Source organism: Xyrauchen texanus, chromosome 39 (assembly GCF_025860055.1).
Source record: "Xyrauchen texanus isolate HMW12.3.18 chromosome 39, RBS_HiC_50CHRs, whole genome shotgun sequence".
NCBI lineage: Eukaryota > Metazoa > Chordata > Actinopteri > Cypriniformes > Catostomidae > Xyrauchen > Xyrauchen texanus.
The window spans coordinates 8,268,804-8,291,104 of NC_068314.1; the positions used below are offsets into that span (position 1 = coordinate 8,268,804).

General features: G+C 40.6%; 1 protein-coding gene across 2 annotated transcripts; it reads left to right on the plus strand.

Annotated features, from left to right (window-relative positions):
• Nucleotides 1-1,364: 1,364 nt before the first annotated feature.
• LOC127632470 (ninjurin-1) lies at nt 1,365-22,301 on the plus strand. Of its 2 annotated transcripts, XM_052111053.1 has the most exons (5): nt 1,365-1,430; nt 1,770-1,890; nt 4,270-4,329; nt 18,626-18,860; nt 22,139-22,301. In XM_052111053.1, exons 4-5 carry the CDS (start codon nt 18,668-18,670, stop codon nt 22,297-22,299), a joined length of 354 nt encoding a protein of 117 aa, XP_051967013.1. In that variant the 5' UTR covers nt 1,365-1,430; nt 1,770-1,890; nt 4,270-4,329; nt 18,626-18,667; the 3' UTR covers nt 22,300-22,301. The 2 variants fall into 2 exon arrangements, with proteins under 2 accessions (XP_051967013.1, XP_051967012.1); XM_052111052.1 differs by lacking the exons at nt 1,365-1,430; nt 4,270-4,329.

Sequence of the window (22,301 nt, forward strand, 5' to 3'; positions counted from 1 at the left end):
GTGAACAGCATTGAAACACTTTCTTATGATGTGTTACATTCATACGATCAGACAGAGTAAGGTTGGAGTAAGTTTGGAGCAGAAGAAATACAAATATACCTTGTGTAAATTGTCAGCTTTATGCTAAGCTAAAATAGCCATTTTACATGCACGTTACCAGGCAAAATTATAGCCTATATTTTTTTTTTTATCAAGAAAATTCACGTTGGATCATATATATATATATGTATATATATGTATATATATATATATATATTTTCTAGTAATATCTTTGATATTTACGGAAGAGGATTAGGGCCAAGCAATAATAAAAAAAATAAAACCATATCGAGATTTAAATCACTATAATGCGAGATTAAACTCGTTAAATTTCGAGAAAAAAGTCGAAATACAATTTTGAGAATAAACTTATTAAATATCGAGATTAAAGTCATTATAATGCGAGAATAAACTCGTTAAATTTCGAGAAAAAAGTCGAAATACAATCTTGAGAATAAACTCATTAAATATCGAGAATAAAGTCATTATAATGCGAGATTATACTCGTTAAATTTCGAGAAAAAAGTCGAAATACAATCTTGAGAATAAACTCATTAAATATCGAGAATAAAGTCATTATAATGCGAGATTAAACTTAACGAGTTTTTTCTCGAAACACAACGACTTTATTCTCGATATTTAATGAGTTTATTCTCAAGATTGTATTTCGACTTTTTTTTAGGGCAAAATTCGTATAATTGATAATCATTTTTGTTCTCCTGTAAAAATATCTAAAAATCCTTAAAACAAGATCAATTTGATTTAACTTGTTTTAGAAACAATATGCATAAATGCATAAGATATTTAGATTTTTCAGAGAAAGTATTTTTAACATGTTTAACAATAAAAATAAAAAAATTCTCTCTTCAATTTTTTTTTAATCTTCAAAAAAAAAAAAAAATCTCTTCAAAATGTCTTTTTCTCTCTTCAAAAAAGTTGTTTTTCTAAAAAAGAAATGCGGTACCAACCTTGGCCACCAGGTGCCACTATCAGTAAACATATAATCTTATGCTTTTAATGCTTTCTGTTATTTAATGCTATGTGTCATGTGCAGACTTTCATGGTAACCAATTTGTTTTGGATGAGCATTTTACATTGGCGTAACTGTCTTGCTCATGTTTAGACTACAGAAGCCCTGAACCGCATGGGTTTTTGAAGAGAAAAAAAAAAAATTATTGAAGAGAGAAAAAAAAAAATAATTTGAAGAGAAAAAAAAATTTGAAGAGGAAAAAAATTTTTTTTGAAGAGAGATTAAAAAAAAAAAATTTGAAGAGAGAAAAAAAAAATTTTGAATAGAGAAAAAAAAATTAAGACTTAGGCTCAGGAAGGAACTGACGGTTCAGGCTTCCTTCGAATACAAATCTCGCCGTTGAAACGAAGATATGAGTAAGGTCAGTTCCATTCTTTTTTTTTTTTTTTTTCGTGGTCAGAAAACCATCTCGAACAAGCTTGCGCATCTTTTTTCCAAAGGTAGGGCCTATTTCCACAATAACAATGCCACCAGCTCATTTTGATGTTAAAACTTTAAATTGAATACACATGCATATATACATTAGCAATGATCATGCGAGAGTATTGTAAATAACAAATATCAACACTGATAAGAGCATGAACTTTGTGGTATTAGCCAGTGGACTTTCGGCGGGTAGGGTTTACAACAAAGAGTATCACGGCTGCAGTGATTGGCTGTTCGTTTGTCCAGCCCCTTATCTTTACTTTTCATCCACAAGAGCGCCACAGACGTATTCAAACTCAGAATTTTACGGAGTGTAAGATTCAATCAAAGAAACGGCTATGGCTTCCGAAGCGATGGAACTGAATGGAATTGCGACCAGTGGCGATACAGGGGAGGTGAGTGGTGCTTGAAACAGTCTCACAATGATAACAAAACGAAACATACACATACTGTACGCCTATGGGACGTTAGTGCCAAGTTGATCCGCGTATGCTCCTATCCGTTTGTGGATGTAGGCTACATGAAAACCTTTGCGGCTGCCAGAATACGATTGCTGGCCTGGCTTATAATGTTGGGGCTGAAGGCTGTCTCATTGTGGTCACTATAGGAATGAGGCTCCCCAGGTCACCTACTATACACAATTTGATGAAATTGTTATGATTTTCTCGATCGTTACTCCCACGCTGTAATGCATTCTAGGCACTTGGCTAGGAAAGAAACTACTGATGTTTTTTGATGGCCCATTGAATCGCATACCGTGATTGCATCGAAGCTGCTTTCGACCGTCTGGGATGTTTGTTTATATTATAAGTAACGTACGGCAGAGAGACAGAAGTGGCAACGAGTCCATTAGGTGTCACTTGTAAACACGAAAGCTTTCCCTATACAAAAGCAGTTCAAACTACAAAGTTTTTCAACAAAACACTCACTCATATTCCGCTTCACCTGTTCCAGCTCAAATTTACAAATTGCCTTGCATTAACATCAAGAGCCACTTACAAAATGTATTTTTAGTTTCTACGGTGGCACAACAGAAACTATATTAGAGAAGAGACCAAAGTTATTGTGGCATTTGTTGACAAAAAGCATGGAAATTAAGTTTTTATTCAATATAGGATTTCTGATTGAAAGTATAATGGTAAATAAAAATATGTTAAGTTTTTAACCTTTTTCAACCATTATAGTTGTATAATTGCCAATTACAATAATATTATAGTCTAATTCTAATTCAAGTGCAACCAGTCCATAAATAGCCTTGCGGCATAGCAAAATAAGTATTTCAAAAATACAAAGTGTGGGGGCCTGGGTAGCTTAGAGAGTATTGATGCTGACTACCACCAGGGATGGATTATGACTTGCAAACGATTATGACTTCGTTTTCATGGCCAAAGTTGTTGAGTCATTTTCATTGTTGATGGGTTTTTGACGGGGGGGATCGCCAAACTGGATGGCCCATTGAATCGCATACCGTGATTGCATCGAAGCTGCTTTCGACCGTCTGGGATGTTTGTTTATATTATAAGTAACGGAGGGCAGTGAGACAGAAGTAAGACAACCTTAAAGCCCAGGGGCCCTTGACTGCCACGAGGGGCCCTGGGCTTTAAGGTTACGCGATCTAGTTTGGCGATTCCCCCCGCTCGAAAACCCATAAACAATTATATAATTAACTAGTCAAGGGCCCCTGGGCCCTGGCCCCATTGGCCCGGTCAGTAATCCATCCCTGACTCAGAGTCACATGGGGTAACCTCCTCGTGGTCGTGATTAGGGGTTCTCGCTCTCAATGGGGCACTTGGTAAGTTGTGCGTGGATCACGGAGAGTAGCATGAGCCTCCAAATGATGTAATTCTCCGGAAACAGCGCAGCGAACCACATGAGATGCGTGGACTGAAAGTCTCAGCAACTGAGTCTTGTCTTCTGGCACCCAGATTGAGGTGACTAACCGCACCACCACGAGGACCTTCAAAGTAGTGGGAATTGGGCATTCCAAATTGGGGGGATAAAAAAAAAAAAAAAAAAAATACTAATTGCTTAAAAAAAGAAAAAAAAAGCAAGGGTGCAAATAATTATATTATTTACACCCCAGTGCAAATAGTGGCAGATATTATTTGCACCCCAACCCTGATGCAAAGAATGGTAGGTACTAATTGCACCCTGGTGAATATAGTGTCAAATAATATTTGCACCCATATTTATTAAATAGTAACATACAGTATATGGGCATCACTGCAGTGTGTTTATTGTGTTTATTTAGAGTCCCACATACACACTACATTAACCCCTACCCCTAAATCTAACCTTAACCTTACCTTGGAAAAATAACCTTGGTTTTACTACAGTAACCATGGTTTCACCATGGTATTCTTTGTAAATTTATAGTAACCACAAAATTAACCAATGTTATTATGTTAACAACATATTACTATAGTAAGTCCATGGTTAATTGCATTAAAACTATGGTTTCTACCAAAAAATATGGTTACTACAATATTACAATAGCAGGTAAAAGCGGTGGGAACAAGTGCGATCAACAGACCCTGCCTCCGGATCAAACCCTTCACTGCACTCCCCGACATTCACCGGATATTTTTCCTTTTCAATAACTTGTCCATGTTTTCTGTCCATCTTAGTAGCATGTTTACATGTAATGTTTGAAATTCGGCTATGCAAAAAAAGCAAAAAGACACATAGAGGCTATGCTGTGTGAGGACACAGGTGGCAAGAGCGATAAACGGGTAATCAAAAAACAACAAATTTGCTTCTTTTCTAATTTGTAGATTTGTTCTTGCAATGCCACAACACATTACAGGGATGCAAACTCATGAGGGGCGAAAAAGGTAAGATAATCACTGGTACGTGAACATTTTTTCTGGGGATATTTTTTTTAAAGAATAAACTAAAAGCACCAATTCCAGCTATTTTAGTGATTCAAGTTTACAATTGTGCAGAATTAGCTGCAAAATAAAGAGTATACTTGTGAGGCTTGCTTCTGTTTCACAAATTTGTTCAATTTTATTAACTGATTAGTTCAGTGACCCCTTATGGAAGTGTCACCACTGAGTGTCTTATGTGCTATGAGTGAGTCAGTGAATCATTTTGAGTCATTCATAACTGAATCTAACAACAGACTTCATAGTGTTTAAGCATTAAAAGAACAAAGCAGATCTATAGTCTTCCTTCAGTCTTAGCATTATTTTTCATCCAAAAAGACAACAATAATAGTCTAATAATAGTGAGTTTCAATAATGTCCTTATCTTCTCCTTTATTAAAACCTGCATGGCTACTTGATAATTATAAACACAAAGCAGATCTACAGAATCATGTACCTACAGCAGCCTATAGCCGAGCATGGCTTTTATAATAATAATCATTTTTAGTTTCAATAATGTTGTTTCGTCATTGTAAAGCGCATTTCATGAGTTAAGTCGAGGCGTCAACGATCCGTTCAACGCCAGCGTCAAGCACTGCACCGCCCCCACATGACAACAGTTGCCGAAAGCGTCACAGAGGGGCGATTTTACGAGTTTGCCACGTAAAAAAAGCAGGAGGTATGCACAATAAACATTGAAACCATGTTTCTGGAAGAGAGAAAATAAGCTTGCACTTGCTTTGATAGCAGAAAGTAATAAAAGGACTAGTTTATGTTCAGGTCTAAGCGTTTTCTTGGTGAATTTAAATTAGTTCAATAGGCTAACTGGGGTCTCTGATATTCATAAACAATAAGGTTATATTTAATTAAAAGAAACTATGAAGCATTCAATGTCTCCACAAATTTGGACAGTTTTTAAATATTTCTTGTTGCTTAGTACTCCACCAATGGGGGCGCACCCCGCTTTCGCGCGCTCATAGCCTGCTGAAATTAGCATATGAGGGCTATATAATGAGCATCCCGTCATTCCGGTTCTTTAGGTTCAATCGACTGAAGCGACTGACCAAGCACAGGCACGGCAGCTTACGCAATAGTCGTTCCCTCTCTCAGGGAACCGAGGTTACGTTAGTAACCGAGTCGTTCCCTTATCGAGAGGTCTCTCCTATTGCGTAAGTAGCTTACGCTATGGGAACCCCATGTAAAACGCCGTGCATGCTGACTTCGCTGTATAAAGCCAGAGGCAGGTGCCTGAGCCTTAAAGCAAAGTGATTATTCCACGAGCCGGCCAGAGACGAGCTATTTAGTGGGGTATGACAGGGCGCCCTTACCTACAAGGTGGGGTGCTCCTTGTACAAACACAAGTACACATCTTATGTACTGAGTTTTTTGTGTACTGGTATGCATAATAAACCCTCTTAAGTCGGTCAGAGACGGACCTTATAAGGGAGGAGATAATGCCCAGCATGTACATACTCCAGCTCATTCCACAGTCAGACTGATAGAATGTTGGAATGTAGTGAGGGGACCTGTAGGTTATAAAACCTGATAAATGTCGAAGGCGAGGCCCAGCCTGCCGCTGCACAAATATCTTAAATGGGTGTCCCACTCGACCCTGCCCACGAGGAGGCCATGCTCCTCGTAGAGTGAGCTCTGACGCCTAAAGGGCATTGAAGGCCCTTGGCTTCATAAGCTAGCGCTATAGCATCCACTATCCAGCACGATATTTGTTGCTTTGAAACAGCGAGACCCTTAGTTCGGCCGCCAAAGCATACGAATAATTGTTCCGTCTGTCTGGACAGGGCAGAACGTTCCAAATATACTCTGAGCGCCCTGACCGGGCAGAGTAAATTTGCGTCGCCTTCGTCTGCTGAGGACGATAGAGCTGCCAGAGATATCACCTGTGCTCTGAAGGGAGTGGAGAGCACCTTAGGAATATACCCGTGCTTTGGCCTAAGGACAACTCTGCAGTCGTTAGGTCCAAATTCCAGGCAAGCAGCGCGTGCAGGTCGCCCACTCTTTTAACTGAAGCGAGTGCCAGCAAGAGCGTGGTTTTGAGCAGAGCTGCTTGAGGTGCACGGTTCGGAGAGGTTCGAGCGGGGCACCTTTGAGTGCGTCCAGGACCGTGGCCAGGTCCCAGATCGGCACCGAAGGTGGGCGAGGAGGGTTCATCCTCCTAAGCCTCTTAGGAAACGAACGATCAGATCGTTTTTCCTAATGAATGTCCTTTATCAGGACTGTGTGACGCCGCTATGGCAGCCACATAGACTTTGAGCGTGGAGGGTGTGCGGCCCGCCTCCAGCAGCTCCTGCAAAAAGCGAGTACGCTCGGTATCTCGCGACGTTTTGGGGTTCAAGCTCTTGGTATCACACCAGTCACTGAACACTTTCCACTTTTGGGCATACAAGGCCTCGTAGGGGGCTCGTGCCTCAGCAATGGTTTTCAGAACTCCACTGGGGAGGTTCTCGGGAACCCGTTGAGGGAGCCATGCATGGAGGGCCCACAGATCGGGCGGGGATGAAGAATCATCCCGCTGGCCTGTCCAAGGAGGTCTTGCCTCAGCGGAATCGGCCATGGGGCAGATTGCATCATCTGTACCAGCTCTGGAAACCACGTCTGGTTTTTCCAGAGTGGGGCTACCAGGAGCACTGCACATTTCACCTCCCTGAGCCGACTGATGACCTGAGGCAGCATCGCGATCGGGGAAAAGCATACAAGAGGCGGCTCGGCCAAACTTGGGCGAAGCGTCCGTGCTTTGAGAAGAGAGGGCAGTCTGGCGTTTTCCTTGGAGGCGAACCTCCGCCTCGCCAAAGGTTCGCCATAACCACTGAACCGTCAGAGGGTGGAGAGACCATTCTCCTGGGAGAACTTTGTCTCTGGATAGCATGTCCGCTCCTTGGTTCAGGGCGCCTGGCACGCGTCGCCGCTCTTAGCGGCGCAGGTGGTGTTGTGACCATAGAATGAGCTCCCTGGCCATAGAGTGCAGGGAGCTCGACCTGAGTCCACCTTGGCGATTTAAATACTGAAACTACCGTCATGTCCGTTCGGACCAGGGCGTGTTCGCTTTGCAGGTACGGAAGCAGGGCTCTGAGAGCCAAGGCGACGCTTTCATTTCCAGACAGTTTATGTGTAGAGCTTTTCGGGTTTTACCAAAAACCGGAAACAGGCCTGCCCTCATAAAGGGCCCCCATCCTATTTTGGAGGCATCTGTCGTGATAATTTTTCTCCAGCGTATTCACGCCCAGACTCGCCGGTTTGATACCATTTTATGGCTTTCCAGGGCGTCAGGGCTTTTATACAGCCGTGATTCGCTCTGATCAAAAAGTGGCCTGAGCGCCACGGCGTGAGTGGGGACGTGGCTCTTGAGCCAGCTGGAGAGGACGCATGTGCAACAATCCTAGCTGGAGTACAGCTGATGCCGAGGCCATGAGGCCGAGCATTCTCTGAAATCGTTTGACGAGCGTCTTGCGCCGTTCTGAACGATGTTGCAAGGCGTCGAATAAAGCGCGCTCCGATGAGAGGCACGCTGTCATCTGCACTGAGTCTAGCACTATTCCCAGAAAAGAAATATTCTGGCTGGGGGATAGCACGCTCTTTGCAAAATTTATTCTCAGACCCAGGCATTGTAAATGGCTGATAGTCCAAGATCTGTGTGTCATTAACTGAACCTCTGATTGTGCTATGATTAGCCAATCGTCGAGGTAATTCAGTATCCGCACTCCCGCTGTCTCAGGGGAAAGTGCTGCATTCATACATTTCGTGAATGTACGGGGGCCAATGATAGGCGAATGGTAGTACTGTGTACTGGTATGACTGTCCCTCGAGCGAATCTCAGAAAGGGCCTGTGATGAGCGCTATCGGGATGTGAAAGTAAGCGTCTTTCAAATCCACTGATAGAAACCAATCCCGGGCGAACTTGCGCGAGGATGTTTGGTTGTTAACATTCTGAGCGAGCGAATCATTAGCGCTTTGTTCAGATGTCTGAGATCCAGGATGGGGCGAAGGCCACCGTCCTTTTCGGGACGAGAAAATAGCGGCTGTAAAAACCCGCCTCGCTCAAAGAGGGAGGAACAGTTTCTATAGAGCCCTTCTCTATCAGTTTGAGCACCTCGGTGCGTAGAACATGTGACACATCTTTCCTCACTTTCGTCTCGACCACCGCTGAAAAGCGGGGTGGTCTGTGAGCGAATTGAAGTGAGTATCCATGTTTTATTATGTTCAAAAACCCATTTCGGCATGTCGGGGATTTTTTCCCAGGCTTCTGCTTGCACAGATATGGGCTGAATGCCGGCTGGGGGTGTGTCGCAGTGACGTATGGGCCCCGCCGGCAAATCGCTTTGTGCTAACACAGAATCTACGGCTCTCAGAGGCGCAGGTGCGCGCTGAGCAGCTGTATTGAGTGCAGAGGTGCGTGTGAGAGTACAGGCACATGCGCTATTTCCGAAATGCTGACAGCATGAGGCTTGAAACTGTATGAACAGTGTTTTGAAGTGGGGGTGCATTCATCATTATGGGCACGCGCGCCACGTTCATAAAGCTTTCCGCATTTAGCGGGGAGTTTCTTAGCTCGCGCATTACATCTGTGATGTTTGCGGCATAGCTGTTTGAAACTGTGTGGGTAGCTGTGTGTAGGGGTGCGTGCAATACAGCAGGCACCGCAGCTACACTTATAGCACTTCCCGTTTTTACTGGGGAAGTGTTTATAACTGTGGGAACAGTGCTTGTGTGTAGTGGTGCATACATGACAATAGGCACACGATCTACATATTTGAGACATCCAGCCTGAGCTGGGGAGGTGTTTGGCACTGTTTGGACAGTATTGATATGTGGGAATGCGCACTTTAGTGTGGACATGTGAACCCTTAGTGACACAGGCAGAAAATGACTCTTTTGGTGATTTCTGTGTGTCGCCGTGAAAACGGCGTTTGCTTTCAGGTGAGCGAGTTTTATGACTGGCCCATTGACTGCTGTATAGACATTTCCAACCGCCTGTAAGGGGACTGGGTAATGTTCTAATGTTCTACACTGAGCTTACAGCTCTCAGAGGCGCGTGCGCGCGCTGAGCAGCTTTGTTGAGTGCGTGTGAGATTACAGGCACGCGCGTTATCTCCGTAATGCTCTGCAGAAAGAGCCGGAGAAATGTTAGAAACTACAGTGTTTACGGGTGGGGGTGCATACATAGGCACGCGCGCCACTTCCATAAAGCTTCCCGCTCTTAGCGGGGAGTTTCTTGGCCCGCGCGTCGCATCTGTGATGCTCGCGGCTCTGTTTGGAACTGTATGGGCAGCGCTTATGGGTGGGGGTGCATACTGTGGTAGGCACGTGCGCCACATAAAGCTTTCCGCATTTAGCGGGGAGTTTCTTAGCTCGCGCATTGCATCTGTGATGCTTGCGGCATTTAGAGAGCTGTGTGAAACTGTATGGGTATGTGTGTGTAGGGGTGCGTGCATGACAGCAGTCACGCGCGCTATATTTATAGTACTTCCCGCTTTTACTGGGGAAGCGTTTATAACTGTGGGAACAGTGCTTGTGTGTAGTGGTGCATACATGACAGTAGGCACACGATTTACATTTATGGGTCCTCCAGCTGGAGCTGGGGAAGTATTTGGCACTGTTTGGACAGTATTGATAAGTGGGAGTGCGCACTTTAGCGTGGACACGTGACCCCCTTAGTGACACAGGCAGAAAATTATTTTTGTGTTTTCTGTGTGTTGCCGTTAACACGGCGTTTGAGTGCAGGTGAGCGAGTTCTGTGACTGGCCCATCGACTGCTGTACAGACATTTCCAGCCGCCTGTAAGGGGACTGGGTTAAGTTTTACACGTTTTGCTCGCTGCTGCTGAGGCGGTCTCTTCCATGCTGGTGCCGGCTGCGTGTCCGCTGATGTCGATGGCGCGGGTCGAACGAGCCCGGCCAGTCGTTGGATGCAGCGTCAATAGAAAGAATGTCATCCTTTCCATCGTCATCCCTGGCGCCCGAGCGAGGCGAGACTCACCGCTCTGTTGGAGGGGTGCTGGTCCGCTCTTGTGGGCGGCGGGAGATCTCTGGTAGCGGTGAAGCACGGGGACTGAGCCGGCGTGGCGTCACCGAAGTCTACGTGCTCTGGCAGCCTCTGTGGCGGCGCTTTTCTTCTGCGGCTCGAACAGAGGTGGCAGCACGGTGGCAACCGGCTCGCTAGCGGTGAAAGCGGCAAAGCGGCGCCAGCTCGGCGAGGCCCAGTGAGTCGCGTTCGGGCATCCGCCCAGAATGAGTGCAGCTTCTGCGTGGTCTGGTCCCAGGCAGCGAGTGCAAATGATGTGATGATCCCCGTCAGGAAGAGGGCCTCTGCACGAGGCGCAGGCTGAAGGCATCTGAAACAACGCCTTAGAAACATCACTCTTTCACTTAAAAAGCGTCGCGGGGCGAGCTTGCAGTAAAAGGATTTGCTTAGTAAAAGGATATGCGATCGCGCGCCGGATGGCGTAGCAGAAGGCTTCAAAGGTGGCTGAAGGTGCGGCGTCCTCTTAGCAGTCCCGCTGTAGCTTTTCAGCGGCGAAAGACTCCAACAATCCGGAGGATCCAGCGAGAGAAGGTCTTCGCTGAAGGAGATTAAATCTAAAGAACCGGAATGACGGGATGCTCATTATATAGCCCTCATATGCTAATTTCAGCAGGCTATGGCGCTGAAGCGGGCGCCCCCATTGGTGGCGCGTTCTAAATCGCCCCGTCATTGGTTCGAGCAGTTGCCGCAGCACAGCCAATGACCGAGCTGCCTCGCTCATCACTGTCTGCTGTGCAGCTGCGATGCGTTTTACATAAAGACTTCAATATTTCTCGAGAAACGGAGTTTTCCCATAGCGTAAGCTACTTACGCAATAGGAGAGACCTCTCGATAAGGGAACTCACTTTTGCACATTAATCATTGCTCTTCACAATCACAAAAGTCTGGATCCCTGAAATTTATATATTTTTTTTTTTTTCATGCATATTTATGTTGTGGAATTTGATAATTTTCCACGGCACACCTGACAATCTTTCACATCACACTAGTGTTGTAGTAGACGCACAGTGGTTTGGAAAGACTGGGTTAGGGAACTCTCTAGATATAATTATATAATTATATATTTTTTTTATATCATAGACTGCAAAACCCATGATGTACACTTCAGTCTATGATGGGAACTTAAAGATGAGATTAGGTTTTTAAACATGCATTGTTTGGCTAGCTAGAATTGGGGTCAGCTACACAATTTTACACATCTCTTGGTGTTGACACTGTTAAATTTTAGTTTTCCAGGCTACAGGAAACAGAGCTTTCACATTTATTGATATTATTGTTTAATTCTTGATTCTAATTGGCTGGAAGATGGTCCTAGGTTTTGATGAATTGTTTTATAAGTGCATGGCTATGAAGAACTTTCCATGCGGAAAACCCAAAATAAGTTGACTTTACTCGGATGAATGAGTAAACACGTACCCTTAATTAAATTGAGTAATGGTGTCTCCAAAACATTTGTAATTAAGTTCACTTAACATGGTGTTCGTATAGAATTAACTAAATGCAAGTTGGATTAACTCAGATTTACTATTTACTGTCCATTCATAAAGTATTCAGACCCCTTCATTTTTTCACATTTTGTTATGTTGCAGCCTTATGCTAAAATGCTTTAAATTATTTATTTTTCACATCAATCTACACTCCATTCCCCATAATGACAAAGTAAAAAAATTATTTTGATTACTTTGAAAATGTATTAAAAAGGTATTTAAAAAAAGTATTTAGACCCTTTGCTGTGACACCTGAAATTTTGCTCGGGTGCATCCCATTTCTCCGAATCATCTTTGAGATGTTTCTACACTTGGATTGGAGTCCATCTGTGGCAAATTAAATTTATTGGACATGATTTGGAAAGGCACGCACCTGTCTATATAAGGTCTCACTGCTGAAAATGCAAATCAGAGACAGGATTGTGTGTAGGCACAGATCTGGGTAAGGCTACAAAAACATTTCGGCTGCATTGAAGGTTCCCAAGAGCACAGTGACCTCCATAATTCTTAAATGGAAGAAGTTTGGAACAACCAGGACTTTTCCTAGAGCTGAGCAATCAGGGGAAAAGGGACATGGTAAGAGAGATGTCCAAGAACCCGATGGTCACTCTGGTTGAGCTCCAGAGATCATCTGTGGAGATGGGAGAAACTTACAGAAGGACAGCCATCACTGCAACACTCCACTGGTCTGGGCTTTATGGCAGAGTGAGTGAGTGGCCAGACGGAAGCCACTTCTTAGTGTAAGACACATGAAATCCCACTTGGAATTTGCAAAAAAGCACCTAAAGGACTCTCAGACTGTGAGAAACAAAATGTTCTGCTCTGATGAAATGAAGATTGAACTGTTTGGCCTAAATTCCAAGCATCATGTCTGGAGGAAACCAGACACCGCTCATCACCTGCGCAATTGACTTGAACCCAATCGAACATCTCTGGAGAGACCTGAAAATGGCTGTCCAATGATAATCCACATCCAACCTGATAGAGCTTGAGAGGATCTGCAGAGAAGAATGGCAGAAAATCCCCATGACCAGGTGTGCAAAGATTGTCGCATCATACCTAAATAGACTTGAGGCTGTTATCACTGCCAAAGGTGCTTCAACTAAGTACTAAGTCAAGGGTCTGAATACTTCGATCAATGTGATATTTCAGTTTTTTCTTTTTAATACATTTTAAAAGTTATAAAAAATCAGGTTTTTGCTTTGTCATTATGGGGTATGGAGTGTAGATTGATGTGAAAACTAAAATAATTAAAAGTGTTTTAGCATAACAAAATGTGAAAAGATTAAGGGGTCTGAATACTTTATGAATGCACTGAAAGTATTATGTTTCTACTTAATAATTCTAGTTGAACAGGCTCAAATTTAGATTATACAATAACAGCTGAACGAAAAAACGATTTGCAACAAAATATCATTCATAATACTACAAAAGAGCTAAAACCTCTGAATTATTAACAACTACTACTTAAATGCACCAATATTAAATAATTCAAGTTAGTCCTCCATCGTTTGAGTTATTAACACTTAAAAAATTAGAAACAGTGACTTAATTGGTGGCACAAATAGGTAATTTTACAACAGCGTTTCAGAGTTTATAACTTGAAAAATGGCTTGAGATAAATAGACATACTTATGGTATAAATGGAATAATTGATAATGATAATGGTCTGATGCTAGTTATTCCTTAAATATTTACAATATTAACATAGTGATGGTATGGACTGATGAAAACAGTTTTTAGTTTATATACATCACAGCTCTGAAATATTGCTGCACTGGATGCCATGCCTCTGGTTATTTAAAGGATGCATTAGTTTAGTGTATTAAGTGTAATTTGTAGATATGTTCTTGCATATCCTGTTGGAGAGCACATTACCTTTTGTTTTTCACATAAATTACCTACATAGATACATAGCAGGATGTAGATAGGGGAAGAGATCTAAAGCTGTTACGTTCAGATAAGTGGTTCTGCTCTCTACTGGAAGAGTGTTGTATAGTGTGGCAGGTCGGAGGGCGGGGCCGGGTCGTGATCCTACACATCCGGTCCTGTATTAGGCTAATCAAGCCTCCGAGAGGGATAAAGGTCGGCTGCAGAGGATCGTGCGGGAGAGAGAGATCGTTTACGGACATGTCCGTCATATGTGTGTGTTTGTCTTTTGTTTAAGTTGTTAATTAAAAATATTATTTACATTGTCAAGCCGGTTCTCACCTCCTCCTTTCCCTTGAACTACGTTACATATAGATATCAGCGCCTGTATGTTAAAAGATTGTAAGGGAGGCTTTCCACTCTTTTTTTGACACTTCCAGCATAAGCACAAGTGTTTTTCTGTTGGACAGTTGGATTGAACAATTCCCAAAGTTAACACCTCACTTAGACACTGAAAAGCCTGGAGAAAATGTGAGTGTGTTGCCAGTCTTAACTAAATATAGGGCACTTATTCTACCAGCTCATAAACTTTAGTCTAGGGGATTTCATTAATTCTTTGTTAACACTGAAGGCATAAGTGTGCTGCCCAGCTGTAGAGTGCTTACAGACTTAATAATGTAACACCAAAAGGACATAAGAGCATGCTTACACCTGCAGCCTGACCTCTGAAAAGAATAATGCACTTGTTTTCACAGAGGTGAATTAGTGAAAGGCATACAGAATTCTTCCTCTTAATGGTCTCAGAAAGGTATAATCTCATGGATCGCATGACAGTCGATGGATTGTCTTGTTTAAATGGAGAGAGGGATTTCTTGAGATAACAATTCATTCAAATGCCCCTTCGTGACCAGCAAAGAGAATAATGTGAGCTCCATAACTGATGGACTATAAGGACTCAAGAATGTTTGAAGTCCAAATTAATTTGACTTAAGGCATGGGTATACTTAGTTTTTTTGAGTGCTCAGCCTTTGACGTTCAATGCATGCACACTATGCAGGGCTCCAGACTGTGACTTAAAATGGTCGCAAATGCAACCAAAAATAATTGATTGTGACAATAATTTAAAATCTGTCGGGTTGTGTGTGTTCATATGTGGTTTCATCAGATATCATCTATTGAGTTATTGAATACATCTTTAGGACGGCAGTGTGTCTTGCCGCTTTTCACCTTGTCTGTTGTGATGTGCTCACAGCTGTGCGCAACAACAAACCAAATGCGAGAGTGTTGTAAACAAATTACTCTTTTGAACTGGGTCTTTTTCATGAATCACCAGAAAAGAACTAAGGGTTTGAACTCAAGAGTTCAGATTTTTAATGAGATTCAATTTCTCAGCAAATCAGCCATCAGTGAGTTCATCAGTAATTATTGATTGGAACTGGAGTAGTAAAATAAACTGCATCTGGGATTGAATTAAATTTACACTCTTGTAGTCTCTGTGTCTGGGCCATCTCTTAACAGTAAATCAAGACTAAGGCAATATTTGTAAACAATTTATATATATGAGATCCAGCTTTTGACAACTGAGGAATAGTTCACCCAAAAATGAAAATTTGCATAATTTAGTGTATGACTTTCTTTCTTCTCCAGAACACAAATTATGATTTTTAGAAGAATATTTCAGCTCTGTAGGTCCAGACAAGGCAAGTGAAAGGGTGCCAAAATTTTGACGCTCCAAAAAGCACATAAAGACAGCATAAAAGTAATTCATATGACTCTGGTGTTTTCATCCATATCTTTAGTGATATAATAGGTGTGGGTGAGAAAGATAAATATTTAAGACATTTTATGCTAGAATTTCTTGCATAAAAGGACTTAAATATTTATCTGTTTCTCACCCACACCTATCATATCTCTTCTGAAGACATTGATTCAACCACTTGAGTCTTATGGATTACTTTCATGGTGACTTATGTGATTTTTTTTTATTAGCTTCAAAACCTTGGCAGTTGGCACCCATTCACTTGCATTGTATGGACCTACAGAGCTGAGATAATCCCCTTAAAACCATCATTTGTGTTCAGCAGAAGAAAGTCATGCACTTCTGTGATGGCTAATGAGTAAATGATGAAAGAATTTCCATTTTTGGGTAAACTATTCCATTAACTATTACACAAGGCACAAATATTAATTAAAACTCAAGAAGTCAATACACCACTATATGCATACTATACTTTATGTAAATATCTGTAATGTAGATATTGAAGGTTGGTACTAAATGAAAAAAAAAAAAAACGAAATTATGAAAGAGATGTGAACATTTATGAGGCAAAAGGGAAACGCAAAATTATCTTATCAACTCTATATACTGTATGTTAAACCTCTGATTAATGGGTTATCAGCTGTCTTCCTTCTTCTGCCTTCTATCTTTTGAACAGTAATCTAAATCGAGCAATTCTGTGATTTGGCGACTAAAAACAGCCATTTGGCTCTTAATGTTTCAGTTCAGGAGCCAATGGCTTCTAAGTCATTTTGTTAGTGTGGAGCCCTGTTACTACTGCTTTGTAATAATCTTTTAGCACAGTCAACACCAGGCACATGTGCCGACACTTGTTAAGTTCCACGCATACTCTGCTGATGACAATTTACATCTTGCGTATAGTTGCCCAACGGCATGCAGGAAAGTTTACTTTAGCCATTTTAGAATGCAAAGATTAGGAGCGAAGATTTGCACACCGACAAACAAGGTTTGTTTGGTTTTTTTACTGCGAGTGTGTTGAATGCATCCTTACAGGTGATGAAATGCCCCAAACAATAAAATCTGAGCTTTGGATCACGTGTCAGGACCCACTGCAGTTAACAAAACCAGCGCAATTGGTGGCGATACAGCGCAGAGTTGTTTTGCTCCCTGACGTCAAAGGAATACTCCGGTTCAATACAAGTAAAGCTCAATCAATAGCATTTGTGGTTTAAAGGAATATTCCACCCAAAAATTATAATTCTTTAAATATTTACCTATCTTTATGCTGTCTAAAATTTGTATGACTTTATTTCTTCTGCAGAACACAAATTAAGTTATTTTGGTGGAGAAACAGGATGTGTTTATTTCCATACAATGCAAATCAATCAGGTCCAAAACTTGAAGGTCAAAAAAGGACATAAAGGCAGCACAAAGGTTATCCATACAACTGGAGTGGTGTAATCCATGTCTTCTAAAGGGATATGATCAGTTTTGGGTGAGAAAAACATCAAAATGTAAGTCTGTTGTCGCTACAAATCTTGACATCCGCAGTCTACTCGGTAGATCATGATTTAAAGCGTGATTACACTTCCTTGCGCTTGACGCATGTGCAGAGTGCATTGTTTCCGGAACACAGTCTTCTTTTTTTGTGCTCCGAAGAAGAAAGTAAGTACGAGTTTGAGACAGCATAAGGTTGAGAAAAGGATGACAGAATGATCATTTTTGGGAGAAATATTCCTTTAATATTGATTACCACAAAATTAATTTTGACGCGTCCCTCCGTTTCTTTAAAAAAAAAAAAAAAAAAAAGCACAAATGTAGGTTACACGGAGGCACATACAATTGAAGTGAATTGGGTCAGATTTTAGCCTTTACAGTGTTATGCCATCATGGCAACAGAGTTGTAAAATTAACAACTACACACAAAAGATTAGAAAGCTATTTTATCACACTAAAATCTTGTTAAAACTTATATTGTTTAAGTCTTGTGGCTATACTTTTGAAAAAGTAAGCATTTTAAGATTTATGGATTGACCCCATTCACTTCCATTGTAAGTGCCTCACTGTAACCCTGATTTTTGCTGTTTTAAAGTAAAGGAGGGACAAGTCTAAAATATTTGAGCTTGACTTGCATTGAACATGGAATATTCGTTTTAAATTATATTTTGATTATTATTATTGAATGTAACTTTATTGAACAGTGGTGGCTTTTATCATACTGCTTCAGCCACAGTTTAATAAAAGCTGTAAGCCACAACAGGCCTTGGTTTACAGTGTTTTTCTTGGCACTATGTGAAGAGGAACCCCATTGAATTTTTCTAGAACTGTTTGCAATGTCTTACACATTTGACCATTGCAATACAGTGACCTCAGTGCCTCAAAGTGCTCTTGTTTTCAGAACATGAGAGGAAGTCAGAAAAATTTCCCCAAAAATCTGCTTTAAATGGATAAGTGTACTTAAGTTCACTTTTGAGGTAATAATCGGTTAATTAATGAATAAAGGGAAGAAAATTTCAGAGAAGTTAATTCCGCATTTAATGTTTCTATGTTACAGAGGTTTGTAAAAACCCATCTAGTGATTCCAGTGTCCTATAGTTGTGTTTACAATAGAATAAAGGAAATTGTGTCAGGGTCAACTGACCACTCGCCTCTTCCTCATTCACCACAAACATCCTTTAGTAAAAACAGAACTCATTGCAAGTTCCTTTTGAAACTGAGAACAGAAATTACCCAGATTTATACCCCAAACCAATTAACTTTTAATATCATTAGGCTTATTAAATATTCCCTTGTTCAATTTACGAAACAAATTCTAGAAAACCAAGTGAACTTAATTTAACTTAATTATAAACGAAAAGATTTCATTAATTTCATCCATTCGTGTTTGGACAACATTAATATATTTTTTTTGTTCAGTAAAAGGTCCTAGGAACATGTCCTAGTTGGGTAAATTACATTAACCATAAAATAAAACTGATTTGTTAACATAGCTCTCTTTCTCTGTTTGTGTAATGCTGTAAAAATTGCCTGTTGCTTATGTGCTTATTAAGGTGTTGGTATTACCTTGTCTCGTTCCCATGGATGTAATAAGTAAAATGATTTTGTATGTTTGGGCTTGCTTGCTTGTGTTTAGCATCCTCGGCCGAGCAGCTGGTCAAGGAACACCCAAATTAACATGAACCATTATGCCAATAAAAAGAGTGCAGCAGAGAGCATGCTGGATATAGCACTATTGATGGCCAACGCGTCCCAGCTGAAGACCATCCTAGAGCTGGGTCCCGGTTTCTCCTTCTACATTCCTCTCATCACCCTCATCAGCATCTCTCTCACCCTTCAGATCATCGTGGGGGTTTTACTCATCTTCTTAGGTGAGAGAAGCTCTACACTTTTAAAGCATATCTGTCAACACTCCCGTTTTTCCCGGGTTTCTCCCGTTTTTTAGCCCTATCTCCCGGACCCCTCCCGGTTTGTTATTTCTCCCGGGAAACTCCCGTAATTTGCATGGCCCAAACTCCTTTATGAATAATCGCCGATTATTATTATTAATCAGACCAATATGTTTGTCTAATGTTGATCAGTTGCCAGATTGTATTAAATGCATTATATTCACACAATCCACACACCATTTACAATTTCAACCCATTTGTCACCTCAACCTGGCAACCTAGTATAACCCAGTTGCGCAGTCGTTTAACCCGAAAAGCGAGCCGATAGACATGGTGGCAGGTGAAGGCGGTGTCCCCGCAAAGAAACTGAAGTACAATTGTAAATTTCAACAATGTTGGACGCAACAATGTACGTGCATCTTACCCAGTCATATAGACAACCTCCACGCTTTTTGTAAGGTATGTCGCATTGATTTTAATGTAGGCCACGGCGGGAAAAATGACATTAGCCAGCACATTAAAACACAGCGGCACCATCGCGCAGAAGAGGCAAGTAAGGGCACACAGGCGATCTCATCCTTCATCACGAAAGGACAGACAGAGAGTTACAGAAAATCGCATGAGCATGAATAACAGCACTCTTTGCTCTCTCCTATCCTGCAAAATAAACCACACCGGTTTGGTTTCAAAATACACTCCGTCCAAGAGGGCACTGAGAGCAGCAAAATCTGCCACATACAATTACAACACTTCAAAAAAAAAAAGTGAGCACATATTCATGTTTACAAAACATACTGTACTTATGTTTACAAAAGAGAGACAGTTATTGATGCTCAAGGAATGAACTGTAAATAAATGTTAAATTAGTTTGTACCACAGTGTTATGTGTTTGTACCAGTGTTAAAAACTGTGATGTTTTGTTGTAATAAAATGACAAATAAAAAAATTAAGAAATATTAATAAATTAAGTTATGTTTTCATTTATGGGTATTGCAATGTAAATAATACACTTAACACGTGCAGTACACTTAACAGCATGAGCCTACCTCTTACAGCATGAAGAGGTAGGCTCATAACAATCCCCAAAAAAAATCTCCCGGATTTTGAAAACCAAATGTTGACAGGTATGTTTTAAAGGGATACTTTACACAAACATGTATGTGAAAAAAGATGTATACCCAAAAATCTATGATCCATAGAATTTATAAAATGCATCAAATCTCTATATATTTAATTATGTTTTAAATTTTTCTGATTCCCAAATCTGAAGCCTGTGGCTGGGAAACTATTATGTGGTTAAAGAGATAGTTCACCTCAAATGTAGTTGTCAAGACCTCACTATGTTGCATGTTTAATTCAGCCAGTGTTATCAAGTTAACATCTTGGAAATAATTAGTTATTTTGTGATTTGATCCATTTATTTGTAAAAAAAAAAAAAAAAGGTATAGAATAGTCTTAAAGGAATAGTTCACCCAAAAATACAAATTCTCTCATCATTTACTTACCCTCATGCCATGCCAGATGTGTATGACTTTCTTCTTCAGCAGAACACAAAAGAATATTTTTAGAAAAATAGCTCTGTAGGTCTATAAAATGCAAGTGAATGGTGACAAAAACGTTTAAGCTCCAAAAAGCACATAACGGCAGCATAAAAATCCATAAGACTTCAATGGTTTAATCCATGTCTTCTGAAGTGATCCAAATGGTTTTGGATATAACTTTTTCACTATAAATCTTGACATCAGCAGTCTCCTTGGCGATTTTGATTTCAAGCTCGATTACACTTCCTAGCGCCATCTAGCACTCTGTGCATGCATCAAGCACTAGGAAGAGTAATCAAGCTTGAAATCATGATTGTGCCTAGAGACTGCAACAGAAAAACATACAGTGAATATACAGTTATATTTTGGTCTGTTCTCACCCAAAACCAATTAGATCACTTCAGAAGACATTGATTAAACAACTGAAATTACAAGGATTACTTTTATGCTGCTTTTACATGCTTTTTGGAGCTTCAAAATTTTGGTCACCATTAACTTGAATTTTATGTAAATGAATAAATATTTTATGGGGGTTTAATCCTTTAACATTTAGTGGATTGATTAAATAATGATGTCAAAGAAGAGATGAAAAAACACGGTTTATTTGTGACATTGGAAGTCAAGTTGAGTATTGCATTGTTGGATCCAATATGTCACACTGAGTGCTCTGGTTGTATTTTGCACATTTTGCCAAATGCAGTAGGTCATCCTGGTATTCCGTGCACAAAGTCAAATTCAATACTGTGCACTGTATAGATACAGCATACTGCAAAAATAGTCACAGATTAAAAATTGAGTAGTGTGTGCTATTCTGAGCATACCTATAACTGCAGAGTGTGAAATAAAATCTCATGAGCATGTTTGCAAACTAATATGATTCACTGCAAACAAGTACCAACACGCAAATAATATTGCATCACATTGGTATTTCTTATGTTTTTTATTTTAATCCACTTTGTCAATTCATGAAATTATGTTAATCACATGAGCACTGATTGCCCCAATTTGAGAAATATGTTCCCTCTTATTGTCGCTCTTCTCAACTTTGGAAAGCACCTGCCCCCTAACCACTGTTTCTTACATTCATTAACTGTCTGGTATTTCCTGAAACACAGCTCTGTGTGCTTTCCACTACAATCTGTTCTCCCAGAAAATGAAAAATCTGCCATCATTCAATCACCCTTGAATTGTTAGAACCCCGTATAACTTCCTTTCTTCCATGGAATACAAAAGGGGTTGTTAGGTAGAATGTTATTTCAGTCACCATTCACTTTATACAATGAAAGTGTATGGCGACTGAGACTAACACTTTGCCTAACATCTCCTTTTGTGTACCACAGAAGAAAGTCATACAGGGTTTGGAACAATATGAGGTTGAGTAAATGATAAAATGATTATTTTCGGCTGAACTCTCCCTTTAAGATTTCAGTTGTACAAGAACAATGATTCTAATAAGACGTAATTTGGATAATTGGGTTAATCTGTAGTATTGAGGGATTATTTTTTACCTTATGAAAGTTCTTTTGAACTTGAAAGTAAGTGTGTGGTGATGTGCTAGACACCTGTTTTACAGAACCAAACCAAAGTGTTAAATGGGTTTAACCCTCCAATTGCACTTACATTTATTTATATTAAATAAGACTAATTTAAAACTTGTGAGGTCACTCTGTACAGTATTGCAGAATTAAACAGTTGTTGTTATTGCTTTTTATTCTACAGTGAAGTGGAATCTGAACGACACAAGTAAACACTACATACTGAATCTACTAGAGAACATTGTCACAGCGCTCGTCTTCATCATCATAGTAGTAAACATTTTCATCACAGCATTCGGTGTCCAAAGACCAGAAGAAAGTGTAACCAAAACTCATGTCAGATAACA

What these genes read in the sequence shown, in the direction of transcription:
- LOC127632470 (XM_052111052.1), top strand. Translation starts at nt 1,834, where the DNA reads ATGGCTTCCGAAGCGATGGAACTGAATGGAATTGCGACCAGTGGCGAT. An exon ending in CCAGTGGCGATACAGGGGAG is followed by an intron (nt 1,891 to 18,625) that starts GTGAGTGGTGCT and finishes GCTTGTGTTTAG; the next exon opens with CATCCTCGGCCGAGCAGCTG. An exon ending in GGTTTTACTCATCTTCTTAG is followed by an intron (nt 18,861 to 22,138) that starts GTGAGAGAAGCT and finishes TTTATTCTACAG; the next exon opens with TGAAGTGGAATCTGAACGAC.